Source organism: Python bivittatus, unplaced genomic scaffold (genome assembly GCF_059951505.1).
Source record: "Python bivittatus isolate LINGU-HERP-01145 unplaced genomic scaffold, Pbiv_v1 ctg000690_np1212, whole genome shotgun sequence".
In the NCBI taxonomy this organism is placed as follows: Eukaryota; Metazoa; Chordata; class Lepidosauria; order Squamata; family Pythonidae; genus Python; species Python bivittatus.
In genome coordinates this window covers 21,780,889-21,806,082 of record NW_028277096.1, presented here as the reverse complement: position 1 = coordinate 21,806,082, position 25,194 = coordinate 21,780,889, and the positions used below count along the sequence as shown (strand labels likewise).

The window sequence follows — 25,194 nt, the reverse complement described above, 5'->3', positions numbered from 1 at the left end:
CACGTGACCATGGGAACACTGCAACGGCTGGAACTCTGAGGATGGTTATAAGTACCATTCATTCAGTGCTGTCGTAACTTTGAACGATCACTGAACGAATGGTCATAACCTGAGGACTATCTGTAATGATGTCATCATTGTTTTCTTTTTTTGCAACAAACAGGACTGGCTGGGGGACAGCATATTCATTATTGGTGAATATCAATAATTAGAAGATAGTATTAAAATTCAGGAGGATCTGACCCAATGGGCAAAACCATGAGTGGGGTGAATGCCAATAGGAGCAAACCCAAAGACCTGCATTTGAATAGAACAAATTAAAAGTGTGAGTAGAGAACGGGATAGCTCAGAGTAGTTCCAGAATAAAGGACAACAAAAAATGTGTTTCAATTCCAGGGAAATTGATTTCAGTTGGATGTCAGGAAAGATCTCCTAAAGGTAAGAGCTGTTGAATGGTGGAATAATCTGCTTTTTTTGCTGGAGGTGTTTATAGAGGCCAGGTGGCCCATCAGTTGGGGATGCTGGAGGTTCCTGCGCTGGGCAGGGGTTGGACTACATCAGGGTTTCATGCTGGCTGGGGAATTCTGGGAGTTGAAGTCCGCCCATCTTAAATTTGCTGAGGTTGAGAAATCCTGGATTAGATGACCTTGAGGCCCCTGCCAGCCTTTCTGTTCTGTAATTCAGCGACCAGGAAGAATTTCCATTCTGTTCAACAATGCTCCTGCAGTATTCCTTCAAGTTTAGGGGATGTTTTTTGACCCACTAAACATTACAGATAAATAGCACCATTCTCTAAGTTCAGTCAGCTTTGGAAGCAGCAAAGGATTAAACAAAAAAAGAAGAGCAGCAGTGATTTTCTTATCCTTACTTTGCTTAAGAGTTAAGAAAGTTGAACCTCGGCAATTCCTATGAAGGTCGGGTAGACATAGCAGGGTCAAAAAAGTCAAGATGGTGGACTCACCCGTGCATTTGAAGCGCTGCTTTTTTATGTAGGTCACAGAGCCTTGATCCCACACGTGACACGCTTAAAAAAGCAGATCTTTGATCGCACAGGTGTGGCCTCCATCTTGACTTTTTTGACACTCCCCCCGCCCAGGCAGCCACCCCTGGTGAGCATGACCTTTTTGAGTAGCATTAGTTCAAATAAATCCAGACAGAGAAACCTTGGCAGCCCAGCATTTTTACTTACCTTTTTTTTCCTTTTTAAATTTATTTATTTAGCTTATGCATACACAAAGAACAAGGCAATCTTTAATCTTAAAGAGAAAATTTTAAAAAAATTTAAAAAAATACAAAGGAAGAAAGAAAAGGCAGAAGAAAAGACAAATTGGCCTTATACTTTATACTTTGCTGTACCTGTAAATGCCTCCTGCATGACGGTGCAAAAACTGTAGATGTCCGATTTGGGAGTAGCAGCCCGTTCAAGGATCACTTCTGGGGCGCACCACTTATACAGCTGGGGAGGGATGGGTACGCGTGTCAGGTCGCTGTGCTCCCCTCCGTCTTTGCTGTCGACAAGGGAAGATGCTCAGCGTGGGGGAAGAATAGGTGCCCCCTCTGGGGGCCAAGACAACAGTTTTTTAAAGATCTGTCACCTCCTGGGGGACCATGTGATGGTATGTGGGAAGGACCTTGGGAGACGGGGCCAAGAGACACTGCCAAGGGAACAGTCGGATAAGAGAGAGCCTAGCCCACAGCTGGATAGTGGGTGGGGCAAGAGGCTCAGAAGGGACCCTCCCTAGTTTCTCGGGCTGTAAAGGAGACGGGGGAGATTTGCACTTTCAGACTTGCAAGGTTGATGTCAGCTTGGCAAGGTAGACTAGACAGGAAGTAGGGCCAGATGAGCTAATTCTACTTTGTTGTAAGGCTACATTAACAGAATCTTGAAAGTCTGGAAGTACAATTATCTCCCTGTCTCCTTTACACCCCGACAACTTAGAGAGGGTCCCTTCTGAGCCTCTTGCCCTGCCCATTATGCAGCTGTGGGCTGTGCTGCCTCTTATCTGAGCGTTCCCTAGGCAGCGTCTCTTGGCCCAGTCTCCCAAGGTCTTTCCCACATGCCATCACAGACCAAGACATAAAACGATAGTCAGATGTCACAGGAAAGCAGATTCTGCCTGGATAGCAGAAGCACTTTGATGGGATCCTGAGATGTGTTCAAGCAGACGATGGGGGAGCCATTTGTTGAAGGGGTGTTTAATTTGCATCTTTGCACTGAGCAGGAAGTTAGACTTGATGGGCCAAGAACTCCTTCTAATTGCAGAGGTGGAAAGAAAAGATATCATCTATAGTGAAATAAGGGTTTCTGAGGTTGATGGAGTTGGCTAAGATGGCAAAATTGATAGTTTTGATTTGAGATAAAACGTTGTGTAATTTTAGTGTTAACTGGATTTATTTTTGGACTTTTTGTGGGATATACAAAAATGAAATTATGTTGTATAGGTTTGATGATTAAAATAATATGGGTTAACAGAAATCATGGAAATTATGTCGTAAATTTAGAGCAAGAGTTCGATGTATATCATTACTTATATCTGCTGTGGGGGGGGTCAGAAGTCAATTCTTTTTTGTTGTTTTTTCTTTCCTTTCCTGTACTTTTGCTTTTTATTCTTTTTTCTTTTTTCAATTTTTTCTTTTTTTCCCTAATTCTCATTCTTAATACTAGTTTTGGTTAGTTTTTATTGTTCTTTTAAAAAAAATAATGTTGTTCTAAAAAGAGGAAAGGAAAAATAGAAAATTCTCTATGGGAATATCTTTGTTGGGCGTTTAAAAGTAAATGTTGATGTGTGGTACATTTAAAAAAAAGAAAAAAGAGCTTCTTCTAATTTCAGGGCTCTGTCAAATATTCAAAGTGGCTTTAGACGTCAGAAAAATCCACAGGGCTTGGATTTTTAGCTCCCAGTTCTCTTTATGAAAACTGCCGGGCGACAGGCCAGGGAAGGGAAGGGAAGGGATTGTAAAGAAATTTAGAGCTAAGCTTGGGAGGGTAGAAAAGAGCCATTAAGGAGGGGTTTGGAGAAGAGATTACCTAGTCCAGAGACAGGAGGAAGCGTGAGAAAGAAACTCAAGATAACCCTGCCTTGATTTTCTTTAGTATAAGAGGGGGACAGGGATAAACCTGGACAGGCTTTCATGTTTCTAGAATCCCAACAGGGTCTGTTTTTTGACCTGGCCTACCTCGAAGGGCTGATAGGGGAAAGGGAAGGAAAGACATATCGGCCTGCTGTGGAAAGGACACAGAACCGGGCCTGGGAACAGCCGAGAAACAGCCGAACGAGGTACCACTGAGGGTCTCTGTGCCACGCAGGCAAATTTTCCTTGCACGCCAAATGGCCAAACTCACTTGGCGTTCAGCTGCACCTTGCTTTAAGTCATCTGATCAACCCTATTGCATCCAGGTCCTCCCTCCCCATTTAGCCACGGTTGATTTTAACCATGATTTACCAAACAAGCCACAAAGGCCAGGTTCTGATGGCAGTCCGGTCACAAATTACACTGGGGCAGAGGCCAGGGCACGAAGCCCAAATATGCATAGACACATGTCAGAATCCTCGCAATCTATTAACCACCTTGCTTCACTTCTGCCATTAGGAGACGTGGGGGGGGGGTGCTGGAAGGATCTGGAAGGATGGGTGAACGAAATGACCATTAGAGGCAGATGGACTGTTATCAAAGACTGAGGAACGCTCAAGGTCGTACCAACGAGCGAGTGTGAGAAGACTGGAAGGCTAGGGGAGTACAAGGGGGAAAGAGAAAAAAGTAACTTTTGGCACGCGCGGGCTCAGTCTTAGCAATGCTTTGGAACTCTATACTTGTTCTCAATAAGTGAACTTTCTTTTGAACCATGACTGGTTGCAAGGTGAGTTACTGAAGTTGAGAGTTGGGAGTGGCAGATCGTTACAGCGCGTCGATGGCAGAGCAGAGGCCGGGGTGGGTTTACCTTTCAATCATGTGCTCCAGGTTCGTCAGCTTGGCTTCCCCAGTGAGAACGACCACCACGGCGTAGGAGCTGAGGGTGCGGTGGATAAAGCCACGCAGATGGAGGTATCGCAGGGCGTCGCTCACCTGGATCAGCAGGTGCACAATCGTCTCCATGTGCAGCACGGGAAACTCGGAGCGCTAGAGCAGCCAACGGAAAGGGGTTAAGGGAAGAATGAAAAGAAAGGTTGGCCTCAAGAATTTGAACCCCCGAGAGCGCACGGGGAGTTGGCAGGACAGAAATACTGCAAACGGACAAATAAATAAAGTATCTACCTGTGAGATTCTCTTCTGCAGATAGAATCTGCCTGCCATGTGTAACATGGCCAGGAGAGGGTGCTCTGGCTCTACACACACACACACACACAGAGTGCATTCTCAATGCAGCCCCCTTACTCTGCAATAGCCTACCTCCTGAGAACAGGCGAGCCCCCACCCTTTCATTCTTTAGGAAACACAGAAAAACACATTTGGGGTATTTGGGGAATGCATTTTAATGCGCGACCCCAGCAGACTTTTTACGATTTACTATTTTTAGGGAGATAATCGCTGGAAGCTTACTGGAGTCGCTCCAGTCACAGCATACAAATGGCTGTAAATATAAAGAAACAAATGAAATTCTTTTCCACCCCGAAGATAGGAAGGGATGCTCTTCCGCAAGGAAGGAGAAATTTAATTTTGCAGAGTTCCCCCTGCCCCCCCCCCGAGAATGGATGGTAAGAGCTGATCTGGACAAGGGAGTCCTTTTTCCTCCACTGCCAAGAGAAAAATGGCAGGGTAACTCAGAGGAGGGGGAATAATGCACAACAGCCCCCCCCCCCCACACTTGGGTGCCCTGCGATGGGTGAGAAACAGGACAGAGAGCATGTGTGACATCAAGGGAGGCTTCCCCTGGAGAGATGATTTGGAGGTGCTGAGTCTGCATTTGAGGGTTCGGAGAAAGAGTGGGGTGAGAGTCAATGGAGGGCGAGCAATGGAGGGTCTCACTCTTCTGCCCAAATCTGCTTTCATCCCCGGAAACGACAGTGAGTGGGATCCCTTGTTTGGGAAAATAGTCCTTAACAGTTCAATCTCTTTCCTCTGCTGTGTTTTTACACAGAGAAGGTACCAAGGTTGTATTTGTGTAGTGGTAATGTGGGAAAGACCTTGAGAGATGGAGCAAAGATGCTTCCTAGGGAACCAGCAGATAAGAGAGGGCATAGCCTGCAGCTGCATAATGGGTGGAGAAAGAGGCTCAGGAGGGACCCTCCCTAGTTTCTCAGGCTGTAAAGGAGACAGCGGGAGAATTGTACTTTCAGACTTGCAAGATTCTGTCGATGTAGCTTTACAGTACAGTGGAATTAGCTCATCTGGCCGTGATTCCTAATGGTTTAGGCAAACAGAGTTCTACAGTGCCAAGGGCTGAAACACAGGGAATTCAATGCTGCCTTATAAGAAAAACAATTGTCACGTTGATCAAATTGTACCTGGCTGGGTGTGAACTACAAAATCAAGGGCTACTTGGCAGGGATATGGAAACCCATCTCTACTGATCGTGGCATGAAAGGGAACGGCAGCTCTCCCTCCATCACGTGTTGGAGATGGGAGGGCATATAAATCTAATAAATAAATAAGTCACGGTGATTCTGCCATGTAATGGTATGTGGGAAAGACCTTGGGAGACTGGGCCAAGAAATGCTGTCCAGGGAACGTTTAGATAAGAGATGGCCTAGCCCACAGTTGCATAATGGGAAGAGCAAGAGGCTCAGAAGGGACCCTCCCTAGTTTCTCAGACTGTAAAGGAGACGGGGGAGAATTGTACTTTCAGACTTGCAAGATACTGTTAATGTAGCTATACAATAAAGTAGAATTAGCTCATCTGGTCATGTTTCCTGTCTGGCGTACCTAGTAAGGTTGACAATCTGATCCCATACAAAGCCCATCCATCCATCCCAAACCTGCTATTATCACAAATCTGTGAATCACAGATTAGGCTGTTAGAAACAGCCAATACCCTGAGCAAGCAAACAAGAGTATCGACAGGAACCCCCATCGTCTACTCCCAACATGTTGGCTGACACAATGTTCTGAAAGGTAGGAAGGGAGAAGAGAACACAAAGGGCCAGAACTTGGTGGAAGCCTCTCCAACAAATGGACAGCACAGGCAAGAAGACAATTGCTAAACCAGAACTAATACTCTGGTTAAGTGCTAATGGCAGAGTGGTCAGACTGGCTTCAGACTGGAGAGGCCCACATTGAAATCTGGGCCCTGACGTTCCCTGCACCTTCTCTTCACTTACAGAGCGGCCTACCTTGCAGGGTTGTTCAAGGACAAACAAGGGGGTAGAGAGAGGCACTCTCAGCTCAGGAGCCGCCTGAAACCAGGGGTGGAAAGAGACAAGAGACATGCCACCGAACAGCTCTTAGGAAGACCCAGACTGCCACTTTACCCTCTCGTGAAGGATGCTGTAGAGAGAGCCAAAGTTCACCCTCTCAAAGACCAGGCGGGTTTTCTCCAAGTCGCTGGACAGACAGACGGCCATCAGCAGCAGCAGGTGAGGGTGGTGGAGCTGGCTGCAAAGGAGGGTGAGAGGAAGAGCGGTGAGGGGAAGGCGTTCTCCGCTGCAGGGCAGGGGGCGCCATTTCTAGAGAGGACCAAGGACCGAAGGAAAACAAATCATGGAAGCAGGGGTGTCTGCAGGAGGGGGCAAAATAGTCAAGATGGCTTCCAAGGTGGTGCAAAGCCCCACTTCCTTGTGCATGCACAATGCACATTAAACAGGGGTGGGCTTCAGCCATGGGTGCCCTCTTGACTTTGTTGACCTGCTCCTCCCGCACAGAAGATGGCTCCGGATGACAAACTGGGCATATTTCAGGAATATTTCTCCAATCAGCGTTCATCCAACAGGCTAAACCCTGGACCCGGGCCATGGTTACGCTTGCTGGGGATGCAGCAACCCAGCAAATAAACCACAGTCTGTCTCGTGTGAAAGCCTGCTTCCTTCACATGCGGTTTTAGACTTGGCTCTTCCTGGAGGAAGGTGTTCCAGTTCCTAATGGGACTTTGAGACAAGTTTTAACATGTTCAGAGGCCAGCCTTTTTTCTGAAGGCCTGACCCTACTTCTGAAGGAGCTGCTTACGTGCTGTGCACCGATGATGAGGACGATACCCGCTCTTTCTTGTTGCTGGAGGAAAACTCAATTAACCCTACATACGTACACAAACTGCCCTCATACTGTATATGCATATCCATTATGCACTTCCCATTTGTTTTGTTTCTTGGTTTGTTCATTTAATTAAATAAATGTGAAGAAACTAAAGGAAAGAAAAAGAGAGTGAGAGAAGAAAGAGAGAGAGAGAGAGAGAAAGAAGGAAAAAAGAAAGAAGAAAGGGAGGAAGGAGGAAAAGAATGAATGAAAGAGGAAGAAAGGAGAAGAGGAAGAAAGAAAGAAGAGAAGGAAGAAAGGAAGGAGGGAGAAAGAAGGAAGGAGAAGAGGAAAGAAAGAAGAGAAAAAAGAGAAGGAAGGAAGGAGAAAGAAAGGAGAAGAGGAATAAAGAAATGAAGAGAGAGAAAGAAGGAAGGAGAAGAGGAAGAAAGAAGGGAGGGAGGGAGGGAGGGAGGGAGGGAGGGAGGGAAGGAAGGAAGGAAGGAAGGAAGGAAGGAAGGAAGGAAGGAAGGAAAAGACGATGGAGGGATGGTTGTGCAGAAAGAAGGGAAGAGGAATGGCCCACCAAATACACTCAGCCAACAGCAGCTGGGTTCCCACACAGGCAAAACCACCAGGGGCCCAACTCCAGTCCCGCCTATCCTCAGTGACCGTGCAAACCCGCCCGGATGCTCGAATGCTCACAAAAGCCCCCCCCCGGCGCGTACCTGCTGTACTCCTGCTCGGCCAGGAGGAGGTCGGAGAGGCGCAGTTTGCTGCAGTGCTGGTGGGGCTTCATGCTCAGCTCCTTCACGGTGACGCGGCTCCCTCCCCACATCAGGCTGCAGGAAGAAAGGGGGTCAGTTGGCTCACCCAGCCACCTGCCGTGGCCGTGCTGGGAACGCATTCCAGGAGGGAGAGCAAGGCTAGCATTTAAGAAACCGGGTTAGGTGTGCATCTCATCTTTCCTCCAGGCCACAACGACAACCCTGCAAGGTAGGCTGGACTGTGACTGGAGGCTGGGTCTCCCTGGGGGCAGGCCGACCTGGCTGGGGAGGGTGCCAGGTCCTCAGCTGGCGTTAGCCCCAGGGCCTCCCTCCGAGCACAACTCTGCTTCGAAGGTAACGTGGCAACGCATTCACGACACTTACTTGGTCATGCTCATGTATGGCCCGCTGGAGAAAGAGAAGGTGGGCTCGTCGTCGGCCTGGACAACTTCTTTATCCGCTACGATGGGAAGGGAAGCCAGGTAACCCATTTGCCTCTTGCTGGTGAGAAAAAACTGGTGAGAAAAAACAGCACCCTGAACCCCCGAAGAGTTTCACATGCAGGAACGCGAAGACCTATAATCGTTTTAAGATACAAAAAGCGGAGTCTGAATTTTGGGGGGGTGCCCCTGAGTCAGTGTTGGCTCCTGGTGACGGCCTGGACAAGTCCCTGCAGTTTTCTTGGCAAGTTTTCAGAAGGGGTTTGCCCCGGCCTCCTTCCTGGGGCTGAGGGAGAGGGACTGGCCCACGGTCACCCAGCTGGCTTCATGCCCAAGGCGAGACTAGATCTCAGGTCTCCCAGTTCCTAGCCTGACACCTTAACCACTACCCCAAACTGACTCTCTATGCAAGTTTTAGTGCAAATGTTTTGACCGAAAATTCTCATAATCAAAAAACTGAATTTGCTATTCGCTGCACCCAACTGCCTCTCTTTGGGTCAGTCTTGGTTTTCGGAAGGGGTTTGCCCTTGTTTCCTACTTTCTGGGGCTGAGGGGGCGGGGACTGGCCCAAATCACCCAGTTGGCTTCGTGCCTAAGGCAGGATTAGAACTCATAGTTTCCCCGCTCCTCATCCAGCACCTTAATGGCTAGACCAAACTGTCTCTGTGTTAGGGGGGGAAAAAACTTTGACTATTAAAGGAAAAAACCCACCTCTAAGGCTTGAGAACAGTTTGACTAAAGGTGGCTGGGTGCATTCAGATCGACTAACACTAATGCCTGGACAGCCATCTGTTGGGGTTGCTTTCATGTGGATTCCTACGTGGAACAGAAGGCTGGATGGGATGCCACAAGAACCCTCCCAACTCCAGGATACACTTTGGCTAGCTTTCTCTACAGCAGTGTATCTCAACCTTGGCAACTTGAAGATGGGTGGACTTCAACTCCCAGAATTCCCCAGCTAGCCATGTCATTTGGCACAATCTAGGACGGTAAGTGTCCTCACCCCAGGGGACAGAGAAGAGGGTGTTACAGGATGATGTGCCAAGGGTAACAGAGCAGGGTCCCTTTGGGTAGACCTGGGTGGACAATGTGTCTCCTGCAAGTTGGGTTTGAACCCCATTTCAGCTCCTCAAAGCAGTGTTTCTCAACCTTGGCAACTTGAAGATGGGTGGACTTCAACTCCCAGAATTCCCCAGCCAGCTTCAATTCTGGGCGCTGAAGTCCACCCATCTTGAAGTTGCCGTGGTTGAAAAACACTGGTTTATACTGTCTAGGTATTTTGCAAAAATCTGTGTTTGGGGAAGGAGGGCTGTCCAAAAATTGCCTTGCTGTAAGACTTTACAGAAAAGCCCTGCCTGAAGGACTATCGTGTTTCCCGTGGCTAGCTACGGTTGCGCAAGGTGGACCATGATAAAACTAGACAGGAGGAAAAGCGACTCATTTGAGCTGCAGGGTTGGAGAAGGCTCCTGCGTGTTCCTGGGCCAGCAAAGGTGAACAACAGGCAAGTTCTGGAGCATCTAAAACCAGACAGATCGCCAGAAGGCAAAGTCCCAAAATTCTGCCGTACTTATTTCGGCCGTGTCCTGCGATCAAGCTCGCTGGAAAAGGCAGGTATGCTCGGACTGGTAAAAGGATAGGAGGCTGCCAAAAAACACGGTGGGTGGACACCATTAGAGCCCACACCAGTCAGCGCATAAAACAACGGAAAGAAGCCAACAGCTTCATCAGAATCAGAGAGTTGGGAGAGATTTTGGAGGTCACCACTGCAACATCTCTGACACGTGACCAGCCAGCCTCTGTTTGAAGACCTCCAACAAAGAATGCGCCATGTCACGTCACGGGGCAGCCCGTTCCACCAGCTAACAGCTCGTATTGACGGGAGGTTCTCCTTGACGTCTACCAGAACGCACTTCCTTGGAGTTTTACATCCAATACCTTGGGCAGTCTCCTCAGAGCTCCACATGGGATATCTGACCCTGTGTGTGTGTGTGCACGCGCGCGAGAGAGAGAGAGAGAGAATACCCTGGATGAATGGAGCTCCCAGTATCTCCACAGTCTTGAAACTGTTGTCCTACCTTCCCAAACCCAAAACTGAAGATGTTTTGGGATATGGTGCTCCCACGTTTCATGAACCTCCCTAGTGGGCTGTCAGCTGCCCTGAAAAGCAATATGGAGAATTATGAGGGGGTCCTTTTTGGGAAATGGTACAGAGTGACAACAAACAGACCATTTTGATCTTCCATGTATTTCCCCAGGGAAGTTTTTATTTTAAAAAAATTGACAAACTTATTGTCTACTAATCACTAAGCCTAAACTATCTTACATTATACCTATGCTGTCCTTTATGTCTAGATCTTATTCCTAAATGGTCTACAGGTAGTCCTTGACTTACAAGCATTTCTTTAACAACTGTTCAAAGTTACAATAGTGCTGAAAAAAGTGACTTACAACCATCCTCACACTTACGACCATCGCAGTGTCCCCACAGTCACATGATGAAGATTCTGGCACTTGGCAACCAGCATGCATCTACGACAGTTGTAGAATCCTGGGGTCATGTGATCGCCATTTGCAACCTTCCCAGGGGGCTTCCTCAGATTTGCTTTACGACCACATGATTCGCTTAACCATGTGATTCACTTAATGACTGTTGTGTAAAAGGTTGTAAAATTGGGCATGACTCACTTAATGACCACATCGCTTAGCGATGGAAGTTTCGGTCCTAATTCTAGTCCTAAGTCAAGGACTACCCGTATTCTTCTTTGTCGCTTGAGCTTACACCAAAGTTTTTAGCCACCACTGAGCCACCTAAGTTGGCATCGACTGCTGTCAGCTGCTGTTCTCAACCGCTGCTGAAGTGTTGGCTGGGCCGTTTCTCAGTCTGCGCTGGGTGGGAAAAGGAAGGAGCTTGCTGGAGCTTCTCAGCGTTTCTGCTGGAGCAAAGAAACTGCTGGGTTCTGCTTCTCCAAGTCGGGGGGGGGGAAGGGGGAGGATATCTCCCTCTGTATCAATATGTGGGAATGGCCTTGGGAGACAGAAGGAAGACCAAAGCCTGGACGACGGTGCGATAAACGGAATCTGAGTGCCAAGGAGGGATGGGGGTGGAGAAAGCGTCTCAGAAGGGACCCTCCCTAGTTTTTGGGAGAGTATAGGCAGTCCTCACTTAATGACCATAATTGGGACCAGCAGATCTAGGGCACTCTTTTTCACACTTGGCAACTTTAATTCCCCCCTGGCCGGGGAATTCCAGGAGCGGAAGTCCACCCACCTTAAAGCAGGCAGGCTGGGGAATTCTTGGAATGGAAGTCCACCCATTGTAAAGTTGCCAAGTTTGAAAAACACGGCTCTAGGGCAACTGAACCTGCTTTTCCTTCTTACTCACCACCTTACGCCAAACCAAGTCAGCAACTTTGACCTCAGGCCAGCTGATCCCTGCCCTGCTGCAGGGGGCTCCTTTTAGCAAATATACTGCCCCACTACCACATCTGGATTTTGGCATTTTCCCCACCAGAGGAGCAGTCAGCAGGGAGGCCGGCCTTTGGAAATCTCTTCCATCAGGGAATGCTCTGGTATTACGGGAGAGCGAAAGACTTACCCTTGCGTGATTCCCCCAAACTTGGACAGGCTGTGCACCAGGGCCCTGGGCGAATCCACTTTCCTCAATAAATCCAAGGACTGATTCTGAAGGACGACCTGCATGTGCGTGGTGCAGCGCTGGATATATTCGAGCATCTGGAAGCAAAACCGCAGCCATGCAACGTTGAAAGGAGTTTTCCTCGGGAAAGGGGCAGGAGGGAAGGACGGGTTTAAAAGCACGGAAAGGGGGTGGAACCCTTGAAAGATTCTTTTGGCTTCTTTACCGAACAAGAAAGTGATATATAAATAAATAAATAAATAAATAAATAAATAAATAAATAAATTTTATTTCCCTTCTTCCGGCATGGCAAAACATTGGCAGGGACCCCATTTAGCACCCTGAAAAACTTAACGTTTCATTAATTTCCATTCAAGATTGGTATTTGTTTAAAAAGAAGAGAACCTGTATTTGCAAAAAATAAATTAAATAAAACAAAACACAGCCGTGTTTGGTACGTGGGGAAAAAGTGAGCAAAGTAACCCAGTTTGGTGCTCAGTTCTTTTGGAAGGATCGCTGGTATCGAATGGTTTTTTTTAAGGCACAGAAGTTGCTCTTTGCATTTCAATATATTGCGATTCCCCTCCAGAGTTTCATAAACTCGAGGGCCAGCTTCTTCCTAGGGCTGAGAGGGAGGGGTTGGCCCAAAATTCTCCAGCTGGCCTCGGGTCTAAATCAGAACTAGAACTCGTGGCCCCTAGTCCAGCGCCTTTAACCACTACACCAAACAGCCTCTCCAAAGCTATTTATAGAAGCCTGCAATAGTCAGCAAGTGAGGCAAGCTGAGAAATGGCGAACATTTCACCATTTGACCAAGGCCCTCATTTCCACACTAGTTGCTCGCCCGCCCAAAGCAGCCGCCACTTTCTGGGTCCACCTCTGTGGCTCCTGGCAAGAAAAACCTAAGTTGAATGGGATTATTGTATTTTATTTATATACTCAAAGCCTTTTGTATGCCACCGATTAGCTAGAGAGTTCTCAGAGCGCCTGAAGTATCAATAAAAAGGGATGGTTCAAAATGGCATGGCACAAAAGGAAAAAAGGCTGAGGTGGGAAGAGGAAAACAAGGACACCCAAATATCAATCCTCCAGTGTCTAACTCAAGAGTCTTTAACCACTGCACCCAACTGGCTCTCAATGTTTGCTTACTTCCTACCCAATGTTGTCATGTTATTCACACTTGCAAGCTTCCAAGGGCATATCTCTAAACGCCCCCAACTACACACCTGCGCACTGTTTTCCTTCCCTGCAGTCACAGCCCAGCTTTGGGGGGTCCTCCCATCCTTGTCGTGGAGTCGCAGATCCCCACCTGCGTCGAGCAGTTTGCTAAGAATGAACTGACTTCCCGAGAAGGCCGCTGCGTGGACCGGGGTGCTCCCATCATAACAACGGCTGAAACAACAACAACAGTAAGGCAATGATTTCATGCAGGATTTCTGTCTTTCCTCTAACTCTATAAAGCGGTTCCTTTAGTCATCCCTTGTCAGCTCTGATGGGAAACGAAACTGAGATTCCTTGACAAAAATGCTATCAAAGCTAAGATGAAACCATACCCACGTGGAGGGGTTTCTGGTAGAAAATCCAAATAGCAAAATGTTTCTTTTTCAAAACGTCTTGGATGCTATGATACATCTTGAAAAGCGTTCTTTATAGCAAACCTACAACTTGTTAAGACCGCACCCAGATGCAAGCAAGATCATCCCTGACAACCGAGGTCGCCTCCAAAAGCCACAACATGAAAGGAAAAGAGAGGATGAGGGAAGAGGAAGAAAGCTACACGGTTCTTAAAAACGGCCAGTATGGAAACCTCAACCAAGCTGAAGAAATGGGTCCTGTGTCTCTTTCTTCTTTTAGAGAAGCCCAATGAAACAGCAAATGGATTGTGGTTGCTGCCTTGCTTAATCTGCATCGTGCGTTGATAGCTTTGCTGCACAAACAAGGCATGGGGGCTTTTATTTTTCACCCAGCTTCTGCAGAGCTAAAACCTGATTTGAGGCTAGAAGAAAGGATTGCCCTAAAGTCTCCCCACATCTGGTCCACCACCTTCCCAGGCACCCCACCCTTGCTCTCCAGTGAAATAGCAGGTAGATGTGCAGAGGAAGAGGAGAAACTATTCCATGACGCTCACCTGCCATCGCTTTCCTAGCAAACAGGGACCGAAAGCCTCCACGCCCCTGCCCAAATCCTTTTCGAGGCGGAAAACTCCCCCAAAAGTCATGGAAATTGAAAACAGGCTTAGGGTTAACAGCCCCCCCAAACCAGGAAAATACAGAAATGGGGGACGAATCATGGGGCTAATACAGCTGGGGCTGTTTCAACTGTTATTCCCCCCATGGTGGCCCTTAATCTCACAAGGACATATTGAATGGGGTCCCCAACTTTTAAAAGCTGGGAGCATCCTCGGGGGGAAATCAGCCAAGTCCAGATGTGGTCACGACTGCAGCGCCTGAGGACTTGGGAACAGGCAGCAATCCTGCAGCTGTGACCTCCATCTTGACTTTTTTGACCCCCTCGGGAGATTGCAGGTTTTCACTTTCAGCCTGTTTGAGACATCCTGCCCTCTTGTTCACGAGAAGAGCCACAACGGAGAACCACAGAGTGGGTTCTTCTCACACCTTCTGCAGAACTGCAAAAGAAAACATAAAAAAAAAGAAATGCTAATTTTACCCGAGTCCCGATTCTCACCCATTAATGCTTCGTACTTACTGGTTCGGGTCGGAACCGTAATCCAAAAGGATATCCACGAGTTTTCCCAGCCCGAGCAAGGCAGCCGTGAAGAGAGGAGTTTGTCCTAAGGAGTTGACCGAGTGGGTAGAGATTCCTTAAAAAGGAAGGGGGAAAAAGTGAAAACATCAATGTGTCCGAGTCTTGCTGGGGAAATCATCAGGACTTTCTAAGCTTCGGATGGTTTTTGTTGGTCAAAATGCAGGAGAGAACTGTGGTGACACAAACGTACCATGGGGTGAGGCTTTGACCGTGACAATATGCCTGCCCTCTAGCAGGCTTACACACACACACACACACACACACACACACTTGCAAACTTTTCACTATGCACAACAGCCCTTGCAAAGACTCGACTAGTCTCGGGGGGGGGGTGCGCACGGCTGATCTCATTTGGGCTTGGATTACAAAGCAGGGTCTGGTGTGATGAGCTTTTGGATGGGAGACCACCAGGAAACCCCGGAACAAGACTGGAAAATCCCAAAAAATACCTAAGAAGAAAATGGGCAAACTCCTGACCATGAAGTCACCAGGCGCTGTGTTCGGTTTGCGGACTTTGGAATCTAGCTGAGAATAAGGCGCTAAATCCAACCACTCTGCAGGGCATCAGGTTGAAGAAAACTGGTTCAGTGTAATGCATAAATGTCTTCGACCAGGATTTCAGAGGTCACCGGAAATTCAGGGTATTAAAAAAAAAAAAAAAAACAGCCTGTGTTCCATCACTTGCATACAATCTGGGTGGGCGACAGCTCTCAGTTGTTCCCGGAATCAGTTTTTGCAGCATTTTAAACCAGTGTGCTGATCTGATAAACATACATCCATGGTTAAGTTAACCACAGTTAATTCAATGAGCCCACAGGCTTATTCGTGGTTCGCAAAACACACTGATGGGGTGTCTGCAGGCGAAAAGGGTCAAAACAGTCCATGAGTGCGCAATTGATGCCCCCCCCTTTAGGTGTACTGTAAAAAAGAGACAAAGCTTCAACCGTGTACTTGCCATCTTGACTTTTTTGACCTTCTCAGCACATCTCCCTGCTTTTAGGCCTGGGTGGCAGCGAGATAGCAGGATTCTTAAGGGGTGGAATGAGGGCTTTAGGCATTTGAAAGGCATCTCTTTGGACCCATAAACTCACCCACCATCAAAAAGAGTCCACATTTTTAGCATCACTAACCCTAGCAGGCACCCCTTGAATTATGTCATCAGCTAGGGCAGCGTTTCTCAGCCTCGGCGACTTCAAGATGGGTGGACTCGCGCTCCCAGAATTCCCCAGCCGGCCCGCCTTAAGGTGGATGGACTGCCACTCCCAGAATTCCTCAGCCAGCATGCTGGCTGGGGAATTCTGGGAATGGAAGTCCACCCACCTTAAAGCCTCTGAGGTTGAGAAACACTGCTAACCCTTTTCTGCATCAAGGTTTCTAAACTATAGAAGTCACTCCGTAGCACCAAGAAATCAGAGGAATCTCAGGTACCATTGTGGGTTGCTCAGGTGCCGCCTCCGTGTGGGTCCCCCCCTTCTCTAATTTAATTCCTATCACACAGGTAGAGTAGCACCCCCTTCTTCCCCAAACCAAAGCACTATTTGGTTAAATGTCGCTACCTGCCTTAGGGAGGGGGCCGGAAGCACTGCCAGACTTGAATGCAACCTGCCTTGTCTCCGTCCACATTTTTCAACACTTCATGGTCCTTCATTTGCTGGCCCTTGCCTTGCATTGAGGCAGATTCAGCAAAGCAGGTAAAAGATGCCAGCGCTCACACTTCCTGCCAGTGTTTCTCTTCCTTTCCATAATCTGAAATCAGGTTTTTCTGGAAATCCCATATGTCCGGTATACCATAAGGTCCCCTCCAAATGAGATGGTCCCCCTTATATACACACCAAAGGAAGAGAAAATCAACTGAATCAGCCAAGATTTTGAATATTTGAGCCTTCTGGAGTGTGGTAGTGGTGGTGAATACTGAATTTAAAAAACTAAATAAAAAGACTGTCATTGAACACTTTAAGGCAGGGTTCCTCAACCTCAGCAACTTTTAAGATGGGTGGACTTCAACTCCCAGAATTCCCCAGCCAGCCTGGCTGGGGAATTCTGGGAGTTGAAGTCCACCCATCTTAAAGTTGCTGAGGTTGAGGAACCCTGCTTTAAGGGATTCTTCCTGCAAAGCCAGGCAGGTCTGTCTATGAAGCCCCACGAAATGGAATGGAAGTAAAGGCGTTGTCATCCTTTCTCACAAATTAAGCCAAGGAATAGGAGGAAAGAAAACAAGAAAATTAGAAATGGAGGAACTACAAATAACAAGTAGACTAGAAAGTTGGCACCAAGCCAAGAAAAAGTCAGGAAGCTGAGCGCCTTGCAAAAATGTCAACCAACCACGTGTGAACACCAACCAGACACCAAAACAAAGTTAAATAAGAATACGCTTTTCTTCTGCCATTTCACCGCGTTTAAAAAAAGGGGGGGAAGGCGAACGAACCACTCAGACTGCGTTCTCTCCCTCCGACCTCTCCGCAAAGAAGAGGCGGAACGGTCATCAATAGCGGGCGGCAGCCACCAAAAGAGGCACCGCCCGCTCGCTTCGCGCTCAGAAGAGAACACTTCGCCTCTTCCTCGTGGTTCGTTCGGCCAATCACTTTCGAGTGCATTTCTCCAGTTAGATACTATAGAAATGATCCCTGAAAGTATAGTCTTAACTTCCACTTCCGCGCCTCCGCGGCCTCACCCGCGCCCACCCATCTTCATGTCACAGGGACCGCGCCTCTAACCGCAAACGCTGCTCCGCGGCCTTCGTTCCCGCGGCAGCGAGTAACAAACCTCGAACATCCCCGAGAGAATTTCTTTAGGAAAACGCTGTTCCGTCGCCTACACTCTTAGCGATCCGCGCTAGACCATCAGCCACCTGGTTTGCGATTTGCATCGGGGAACAGGACGACCAATCACGCTCCGCCCAGAGGAGGGGCTTCCTTTACTCGGGGGCTCAACGATGATACAGCTTCCGGAAGAGGCGGATCCCGCAGGTGTCACTCTCTTGAAAGAACGCTCTGTTAACTATTTCGCCGCCGGCAGGGCTGCGGGCCTCCGAGAATTCCTTTCAGAGACTTGCGGCTGCCTCCCCGCAAGCAACAAGCTAGTTCCCGCTCCAGCTGGCTAAGAGCTTGTCTTACGCACGTGGTTTTCGGAATAAACGCTCTTGAACCTGCACGACAGTACTGCAAAGCCTTCCACCCGGTGGAAGGAAGCAGAATTTGTGCCATATGGATGTGCGTCCTCAGATCAGAAAGCCAACTCTTTTTGCCACCGTGGCATATCTTAATTCCCAAACCCTTAAACTCTCCTTGGGTTTGATTTTCATATAGCATTATGCATTATAAACATGGCGTGTACCTGAATGCAACAAGCAGATATGGTTAACTGTGGCTTCTTCAAACAGAAATATGCACTGAGAGATTTTTAAGGACACTAAGCCATTTCCATATCACTGCTTCTAACACAGCTGTCCCCCACAACAGTGTTTCTCAACCTCAGCAACTTTAAGACATGCGGACTTCAACTCCTAGAATTCCTCAGCCAGCATGCTGGGCTGGGGAACTCTGGGAGTTGAAGTCCACCCATCTTAAAGTTGCTGAGGTTGAGGAACACTCCCCTAAACTATCTTGTGGAAGTGGGCTCCTGCTGAATTAATGTGCATGTCTGTGCATGTTGCTTGTAGGGGGACAGCTGTGCTAGCAAAAAATCAGGAGGACCCTGGGACTGCTTTTCCAGCTAATAAATTCTATTAAAAGGCACACGTTTTTAATAAAATCTCTTTATTGGAAAAAGATGCTACAATACCAGACTCCTGATTTTCAGATGGACTGGAGGGAGTCTTTTGTATACCGGACTGAAGCTTTTTCTATACCAAATCTCTCTCAGGATATAATTCTAAACTCCAGGGGGCACAAAATATGTCTCCCCTCTGAGGGCAGGAAATGACCTGTGTAAACCTAGCCATTATGGTTTGTGACACTTCAGTGTGTTCTGCACATTCCAAAAATGAGATTGTTGGTACTACCTAGCCAGGCTTCCTCTTGGCCATCCCCATGGTGGCTGAGTGATTTTTAACACTAAAACAGTGTTTCCCAACTTGGGCAACTTTGAGATGGGTGGACTTCAACTCCCAGAATTCCCCAGTCAGCACGCTGGCTGAGGAATTTTGGGAATGGAAGTCCACTCATCTCAAAGTTGCCCAAGTTTAGAAACACTGGATTAAAGCACCCCACCTAAATACAAGCCCCATTTCGTTGGGATAGAAGAGGAAGATTTACTTGAGGAATCACATGATGAAACTCTTCTCTGCAACACACAAGAGAAAGTCAGATTCATTTTATAACAAGCAGAAGGCTTACAACAGCAGGCTGGAGCTTGGAAAAAACGTCAGAGACTTGCAATCAGCTTTTGCAAACACACTTCAGCTTGGTTTATTTTAAACCAGCTTTACTGGAATAAGCACTTTAGGAGGCAGCAGCTGACTGATCTTGGACGCTAAGCAGGAACAGGACAGGTTAGTGCTCCAGTGGGGGAGCAAAAATAATGTGCACCCTCCCAGGTAGACTGGAAAGGCAGGCACGCAATTCTAGAAGGAAGGGGAAATCACTTCAGCACTGCTACATAAATAAAAGTGAACGAGTCAGTGACCGTCTCTACTGAAACAAGCGTGAACCTCAAGAACGTGGAAAAACAACCACTGAACCACGCGGTACAAATAACCATGGAAACAAAGACGAAAAAACACTTTTTCTTTCCTTTCACCGCGTTTAAAAAAAGGGGGGGAAGGCGAACGAACCACTCAGACTGCGTTCTCTCCCTCCGACCTCTCCGCAAAGAAGAGGCGGAACGGTCATCAATAGCGGGCGGCAGCCACCAAAAGAGGCACCGCCCGCTCGCTTCGCGCTCAGAAGAGAACACTTCGCCTCTTCCTCGTGGTTCGTTCGGCCAATCACTTTCGAGTGCATTTCTCCAGTTAGATACTATAGAAATGATCCCTGAAAGTATAGTCTTAACTTACACTTCCGCGCCTCCGCGGCCTCACCCGCGCCCACCCATCTTCATGTCACAGGGACCGCGCCTCTAACCGCAAACGCTGCTCCGCGGCCTTCGTTCCCGCGACAGCGAGTAACAAACCTGTAACATCCCCGAGAGAATTTCTTTAGGAAAACGCTGTTCCGTCGCCTACACTCTTAGCGATCCGCGCTAGACCATCAGCCACCTGGTTTGCGATTTGCATCGGGGGACAGGACAACCAATCACGCTCCGCCCAGAGGAGGGGCTTCCTTTCCTCAGGGGCTCAGCGATGATACAGTCCCGGAAGAGGCGGATCCCGCAGGTGTCACTCTCTTGAAAGAACGCTCTGTTAACTACTTCGCCGCCGAAGGCGCTCCTGGTCTCCGAGAATTCCTTTCGGATCAGACCGGCGACTGCAAGGAACGAGCTAGGTCCCGCTCCAGTTGCTAAGTGTTCGTCCTACGCACGTGGATTTTGGAATAAACGCCCTTGAGCGTGTGAGACAGTAAGGGAGGTGAATATGTGTAGCTCAGGGTTGAACTGTGCAATCCTTGGGGTTCTCTGAGCTTGGTTCTTTTCTTGCAAACATAGTTTGCAAGGTAACCTAGCTGGGTAATGAAACGTTTGCAAGAAAAGAACCAAGCTCAGAGAACCCCAAGGATTCCGCAATGTGAGACAGTATTGCAAAGCCTTCCACCCACTGGAAGGAAATAAGAATTCGGTGCAATCCGGATTAGCATCCTGGATCAGGAAAACCAGCCACTCTTACACCCTTTACAGCACTTTGATTCATACATTGCCTTAAGCCAGTGTTTTTCAAACTTGGCAACTTTCAGGTGTGTGGACTTCAACTCCCAGAATTCCCCAGCCAGCATGCTTGTTTGAAAAAATACTATAGTGCCTTAAACCATCATCATGTTTCATTTTCACTAGCACTACAGTTTGTACAATGTTTGTGGCTGCACGGTTTTGGTTGGGATGCTGCCCACCTTTGTGCATGACTACTTTTCCTGTTTTGTTTGTGTCACAAACACTGGCTAAAAATCGTCATCAACTGAGGAAGACAGTAATCCTTCTCTCTGCCAGGTCTGGGAACCTGTGAGGTGAAAACTGAGCAACAGCAGAGATCATACTGGTGAATCAGCTGTGCTCTTTGGCTGTTCCTGCAAATCACCTTAATTTCCAGAAGAACGAGCAGGTGGCTTGTGGGATTCCTGCCTGGTGCGGTGGGTTGGACTAGAGGACCTCTGATGCTCCTTCCACTCACGCACCCTACTATTCTACGACTAATGGCAGCTCTACTGGAACTGGTTCAGACAACGAACAGGACCATGATTAAGACAGCCTGAGCTACAACATGGCATTGTCACAAACTATGGTTAAGCCCTTAAAGACAATCTGGCCCTCAACAACCGGATGGCAACCAACAGCTGGAGCTGCCAAAGGCAGTGCAACAGCCCAGCACAGACTGACACTGATTAACGTGGGGGTATCTTTTGGGGAGGGCCTTCTGAGGTTCCTTTGTGCCGGTGAGTTTCGAAAACAGGAAATCCAGTTTGTGGAAAAAGCAAAAATCGTGTCATTGGCTCGCTGCCTGTTCATACAATAGCTTAAAGCAAAATCTAGAACTGACCTCGTCTGCTTCATACCAAATTCATGACAACTTGGCCTTGGTTGACTTCAAAAAAACAAGCCAGGGCCAGGTTTGGCTTAAGGTTGGAGGGGAGAACATCACCCCAAAGCTATAAACTAGTCTGGTGAACTGAAAAAATTCTCCAGAAGGAGGCCGCATAAACCACTTCCAACCAGCTGTCACACAAATTGCATGGCCATGTCTCTAAACCCACCAGATTTAATCTACATTCTATTAAATCTATATTAAATCCCTTTTCTTCAATCCCAAGGGTCAAAGAACAGGTGAGATTGCCGACTCTCCGGACAAAGACAGATCCCGCATATCCAGAAAAGAGGTTAACTTCTGCTACCCACTGAAACTCTTCTCTGATCAGTCCTACAGAGTTGTGAAAAGATCCTGCAGACATATTAATATTAATACAAGCACATTTGTTTCAGACAGAACAGAAACGGATGTACTGCAGGTCCGAGGAATCCTATTACTCAGCATCATTAAAACCCAACGGCCTGGCCTGCAGGAGTTGGAAGATGAACGTCAGACTTGCAAACTGCCTTTTCAAACAGATTCGGCTTGTTTTTAACCCTGGATTGCAGAATGAGATACTACAGGTAGAGGCACCCAGCTGGGTTTGGCTGGGCTCCAAAGCTAAGCAAGTTTGGGACCGGTTATGATGTGGAAGGGCGACCAGCACTGTCTGGGATGTCCAGAAAGGAATTCTGGGTCGGTGGCAAAACACTTCTGACCTCCGCTGGGTAACTATCCCCAAAGTAAGATTATTAGAGAGGAAAAACCAGGTTATAATTGGACGCTATCAACATCATCCCTGAAAGTCTCCGCAACTTTGTCCTAGGCCAGTGTTTCTCAACCTCAGCGGCTTTAAGACGTGTGGACTTCAACTCCCAGAGTTCCCCAGCCAGCAAGGCTGGGGGGGGAACTCTGGGAGTTGAAGTCCACACGTCTTAAAGCCGCTGAGGTTGAGAAACACTGCTAGGCTGAAGCCTTGCAAAGAGATGCAACCTTTGATCATCGCTGGGGTTGCATCCTTAAATTAATTGATGATGGATACAAATCTCGACCTAGGACCCTGCCCGGCTTGCAGTCTGCGGACTCCACGTCCTCACAGTCTTCTCCAAAACCTTTCTCCTCCTAGCCCTCGCCGTTACTCGAGGCCACGCTGGCGCGCAAAGCAAAACGCTGCAGCGGATTTTGCTCGGGGCCCGGGCAAAGACGGCTGAAGCGAGCGGGCGGGCGGGGTACGTTGCACCCAGCACCGCCCTTGGGAGGTGGAAAAGGCAGCCCTGCCCCGTGCAAATCTTTGCACCGACCCCGCACGCAAAAGCCTGCGCCGAACCCAGCCTGCAGCTGCCAGCGCGGGCCGCGCAGCGCATCGGGAAAGCGCGCAAGCCACGCGCGCAAGACCCGATCTCCGCCTTCTCCTGCCCGGCGGGCACCTCCGCTTCCCCAGGCTCAAGCGGACGAGGCACCCACGCCCGAGGGCATTTCTCGAATGACGCCTTCGAAGGAAACGGACGCCGGGCCGGTTAACCCGGAGGTTTGCAACACGAAGCCTCTGCTGCAAGACCCGACGCGAAGCACACCCGCCCCCCTTTGCAACTCACCCGCACGCCCCGCCGGCTAAACCCCCCCCATTGCCCCCCAAATTACCTTTTTTGAGCAGTTTCTTCACTTTGACGTAGTTGCCCTGCTTTACGTAGTCGTGCAACCGAGCTTCGGGGCTCTCGAGTTTGACCGTCCCGAGTTTGACCGGGCAGGGAACGGGTAGGGTATGGGCCATGCTCCCTGCGGAAAAAAAGCGTCAGAAAGGTTTCCCCCGGGCTTCTGTCCCTGGGGGAGGCGAGAGCGTCTCACCCGCCCCCACCTTGGCAAGCTTCCAGACCTCCATGGGCCTGTGGGTCGTGTGAACCCGTCCAACGCGGCGCGCCCGCCCCGCCCCGGGCTCTTTTGGGAATCGAGAGCGGGCGGCTCCGGGGCCGCGCCGGGTCTCCCACTTCGTTCGGAGGCCCCCATTTCCTTGCTAGGGGTTTCGAGTGCCCGTACAAGCGTGCAAAGGGAAGGAGGGGGCCTGGAGGGGGAGATTCAGGCTAATCACAAAGTAGGATCTTGCACAAAAAGCAGTCTAGGATGTTGATGATGACGACGACGCAATCTATCCCTGTGGGAGCCCCTAACCCATTTTATTAGAAGAAGTTTTCCTGAGCTTATCCTTTTTTAATAAAACCACGAAAGTGAATTTAATAAAATCAGGCAAGCTTGGCCTTTAATGAGATGGGTTCGTCGGAAAAGGGTCTAGCCAGCCCCTTGCCGTTTTCGCCCTTACAGCCTCAGGCGGCTCTCCTCCTGCCCGCTTAGCGCCTTGATTAGGAGACACGTGAAAACTTCTCCTTGGGAAGTTGATTCCTGGCATTCTCGTCCCCTCCCCACCGTCACGAATTCTGATTTTCTATCGCTGCTTCTCTGGGCTGTTCGTTTATCCGATTTTATTTAAAAGCTTTGGGCACCGCGTCTGCTTTGGGCACCGCCTGCGCCCGCGGGTCTCCTAAGGTCTCGGCTCGATCCGCCCGCCCCGCTGCCACCCGTTCCCGCAGAGAAACCCGATTTGCCCCCGGACGCCCGCTCCTCCCTTCGCCAGGCCGCCCAACCCACCTCGGCGGCCGACTTTTGCTTTTCCAACTGCCGAGGAATTCAGTTGAGGCCGGCGGGTTCCGTCACCGCGTTCTCCCCGCGGGGGAGGAGGAGGAGGAGGAGGGCGCGCAAAACCGCTTGCAAAGATTGCGCCAAGGCAGACGCGCCCGGGAGGCGTTTGCACGGGCACGGCGCTCAGATGCACGGTTGCACGAACTGTCTCCGGGCTGGCGGCACCCCTTTGCCCGGACGGCGAGGCGAGGCGCGTGGGCGGTTTGCAAACAATATCTACGGTTTCTGCAGCGGCAACCCTGTCCCCTCTTCTCCAGAAAAGAGGATGGCGGTTGCATTGAAAAGACTCTTTATTTCTGTTTTTACGGAGGAGTGTTTTTCAACCTTGGCAACTTGAAGACGTGTGGACTTCAACTCCCAGAATTCCCCAGCCAGCCACACGTCTTCAAGTTGCCAAGGTTGAAAAACTCTGCCAAGGAGGATTTGGGGAGACGGGATTCTATCGCGGATTCGGAAGCTCAAAACTGGATAAATTGCTGAGTTATGGCGGCGGCGGCGTGTGTTTGCGTGTTTTAATTTAGTGAGCCCCAATGGTCAGGAGCAGTCTATCCCCTGGGATTGACAATTCCATAAAGGAACAACTGCTAGGGGATTAGACAGACCCCTCTGTGTGAGAGAGGTTGAGGCTTCAGTGCAACTTCCATATTCAGACGAGCTCTATCTTTAATTGCCAGCTTTGGGCGAGACCGTTTTGGGAAGACGAGGCTTTAAGAATCACGGAGTATCAAAAAGAGAGTCCAGTTGAATCAGAGAAGGCGGAAAGGACTCGAAACTTTGCACTTTTTTTTTCTTTTTTGCATGAATGGAGCAAGCTTGCGAATGCCACAGGGTTCCTCTCTGGAGGAAGCGTTCTGCCGGGCTTGAAGCCTCGCACGTTTTGTCGCTTTTTCGTTTTGCCCCCGCACAAAAGAGCGCACGCCTGCCCAATGCTGGACTTCAACTCCCAGAATCCTCTCCAAGCGAGCGCATGCTCGTTTAAGCGCGCCGGAAAGCTGTCGCCTCGGCGAAGGGCTGGACTCCAATTCCCAGAATCCTTCCCAGCCAGCGCATGCTCGTGCCAGCCTGTCTAAAGCGAATGCCTTTTTCCCCGCCGCCGCGAGTGGGTGTATTACAACGCCCCCTCCCGAATTCTTCGTTCGGCG

General features: G+C 49.0%; 1 protein-coding gene and 2 non-coding genes across 8 annotated transcripts in view; all 3 read right to left on the bottom strand.

The window, feature by feature from the left end:
- The window catches only part of TEX14 (testis expressed 14, intercellular bridge forming factor), a 65,216-nt gene extending 40,876 nt beyond the window's left edge, over positions 1–24,340 (bottom strand). Inside the window, exons 1-11 of one of the 6 annotated variants that reach the window (XR_015798167.1) lie at positions 24,002–24,339; positions 23,003–23,137; positions 14,653–14,767; positions 13,173–13,338; positions 11,908–12,044; positions 10,388–10,469; positions 8,256–8,386; positions 7,833–7,946; positions 6,408–6,531; positions 3,941–4,119; positions 1,357–1,508 (exon numbers count right to left, since the gene is read on the bottom strand). Coding sequence is in view for 5 of the 6 variants with exons in the window: in XM_088152316.1 (XP_088008442.1) it covers positions 1,357–1,508; positions 3,941–4,119; positions 6,408–6,531; positions 7,833–7,946; positions 8,256–8,386; positions 10,388–10,469; positions 11,908–12,044; positions 13,173–13,338; positions 14,653–14,767; positions 23,003–23,132 (1,330 nt within the window). In the remaining variant the exon portion in view is untranslated. Of the gene's footprint in view, positions 1–1,356; positions 1,509–3,940; positions 4,120–6,407; positions 6,532–7,832; positions 7,947–8,255; positions 8,387–10,387; positions 10,470–11,907; positions 12,045–13,172; positions 13,339–14,652; positions 14,768–15,161; positions 16,677–23,002; positions 23,138–24,001 lie in introns of those variants that run through there. The other 5 variants (XM_088152316.1, XM_088152318.1, XM_088152317.1 and 2 more) reach the window with 5 other exon arrangements.
- On the bottom strand, positions 17,136–17,352 carry LOC112543373 (small nucleolar RNA U3). The gene has a single exon (XR_003086658.2). It is a non-coding gene; the product is annotated as a small nucleolar RNA U3 (small nucleolar RNA).
- LOC112542480 (small nucleolar RNA U3) lies at positions 19,482–19,698 on the bottom strand. Its single transcript, XR_003086225.2, has one exon. It is a non-coding gene; the product is annotated as a small nucleolar RNA U3 (small nucleolar RNA).
- Positions 24,341–25,194: the final 854 nt, after the last annotated feature.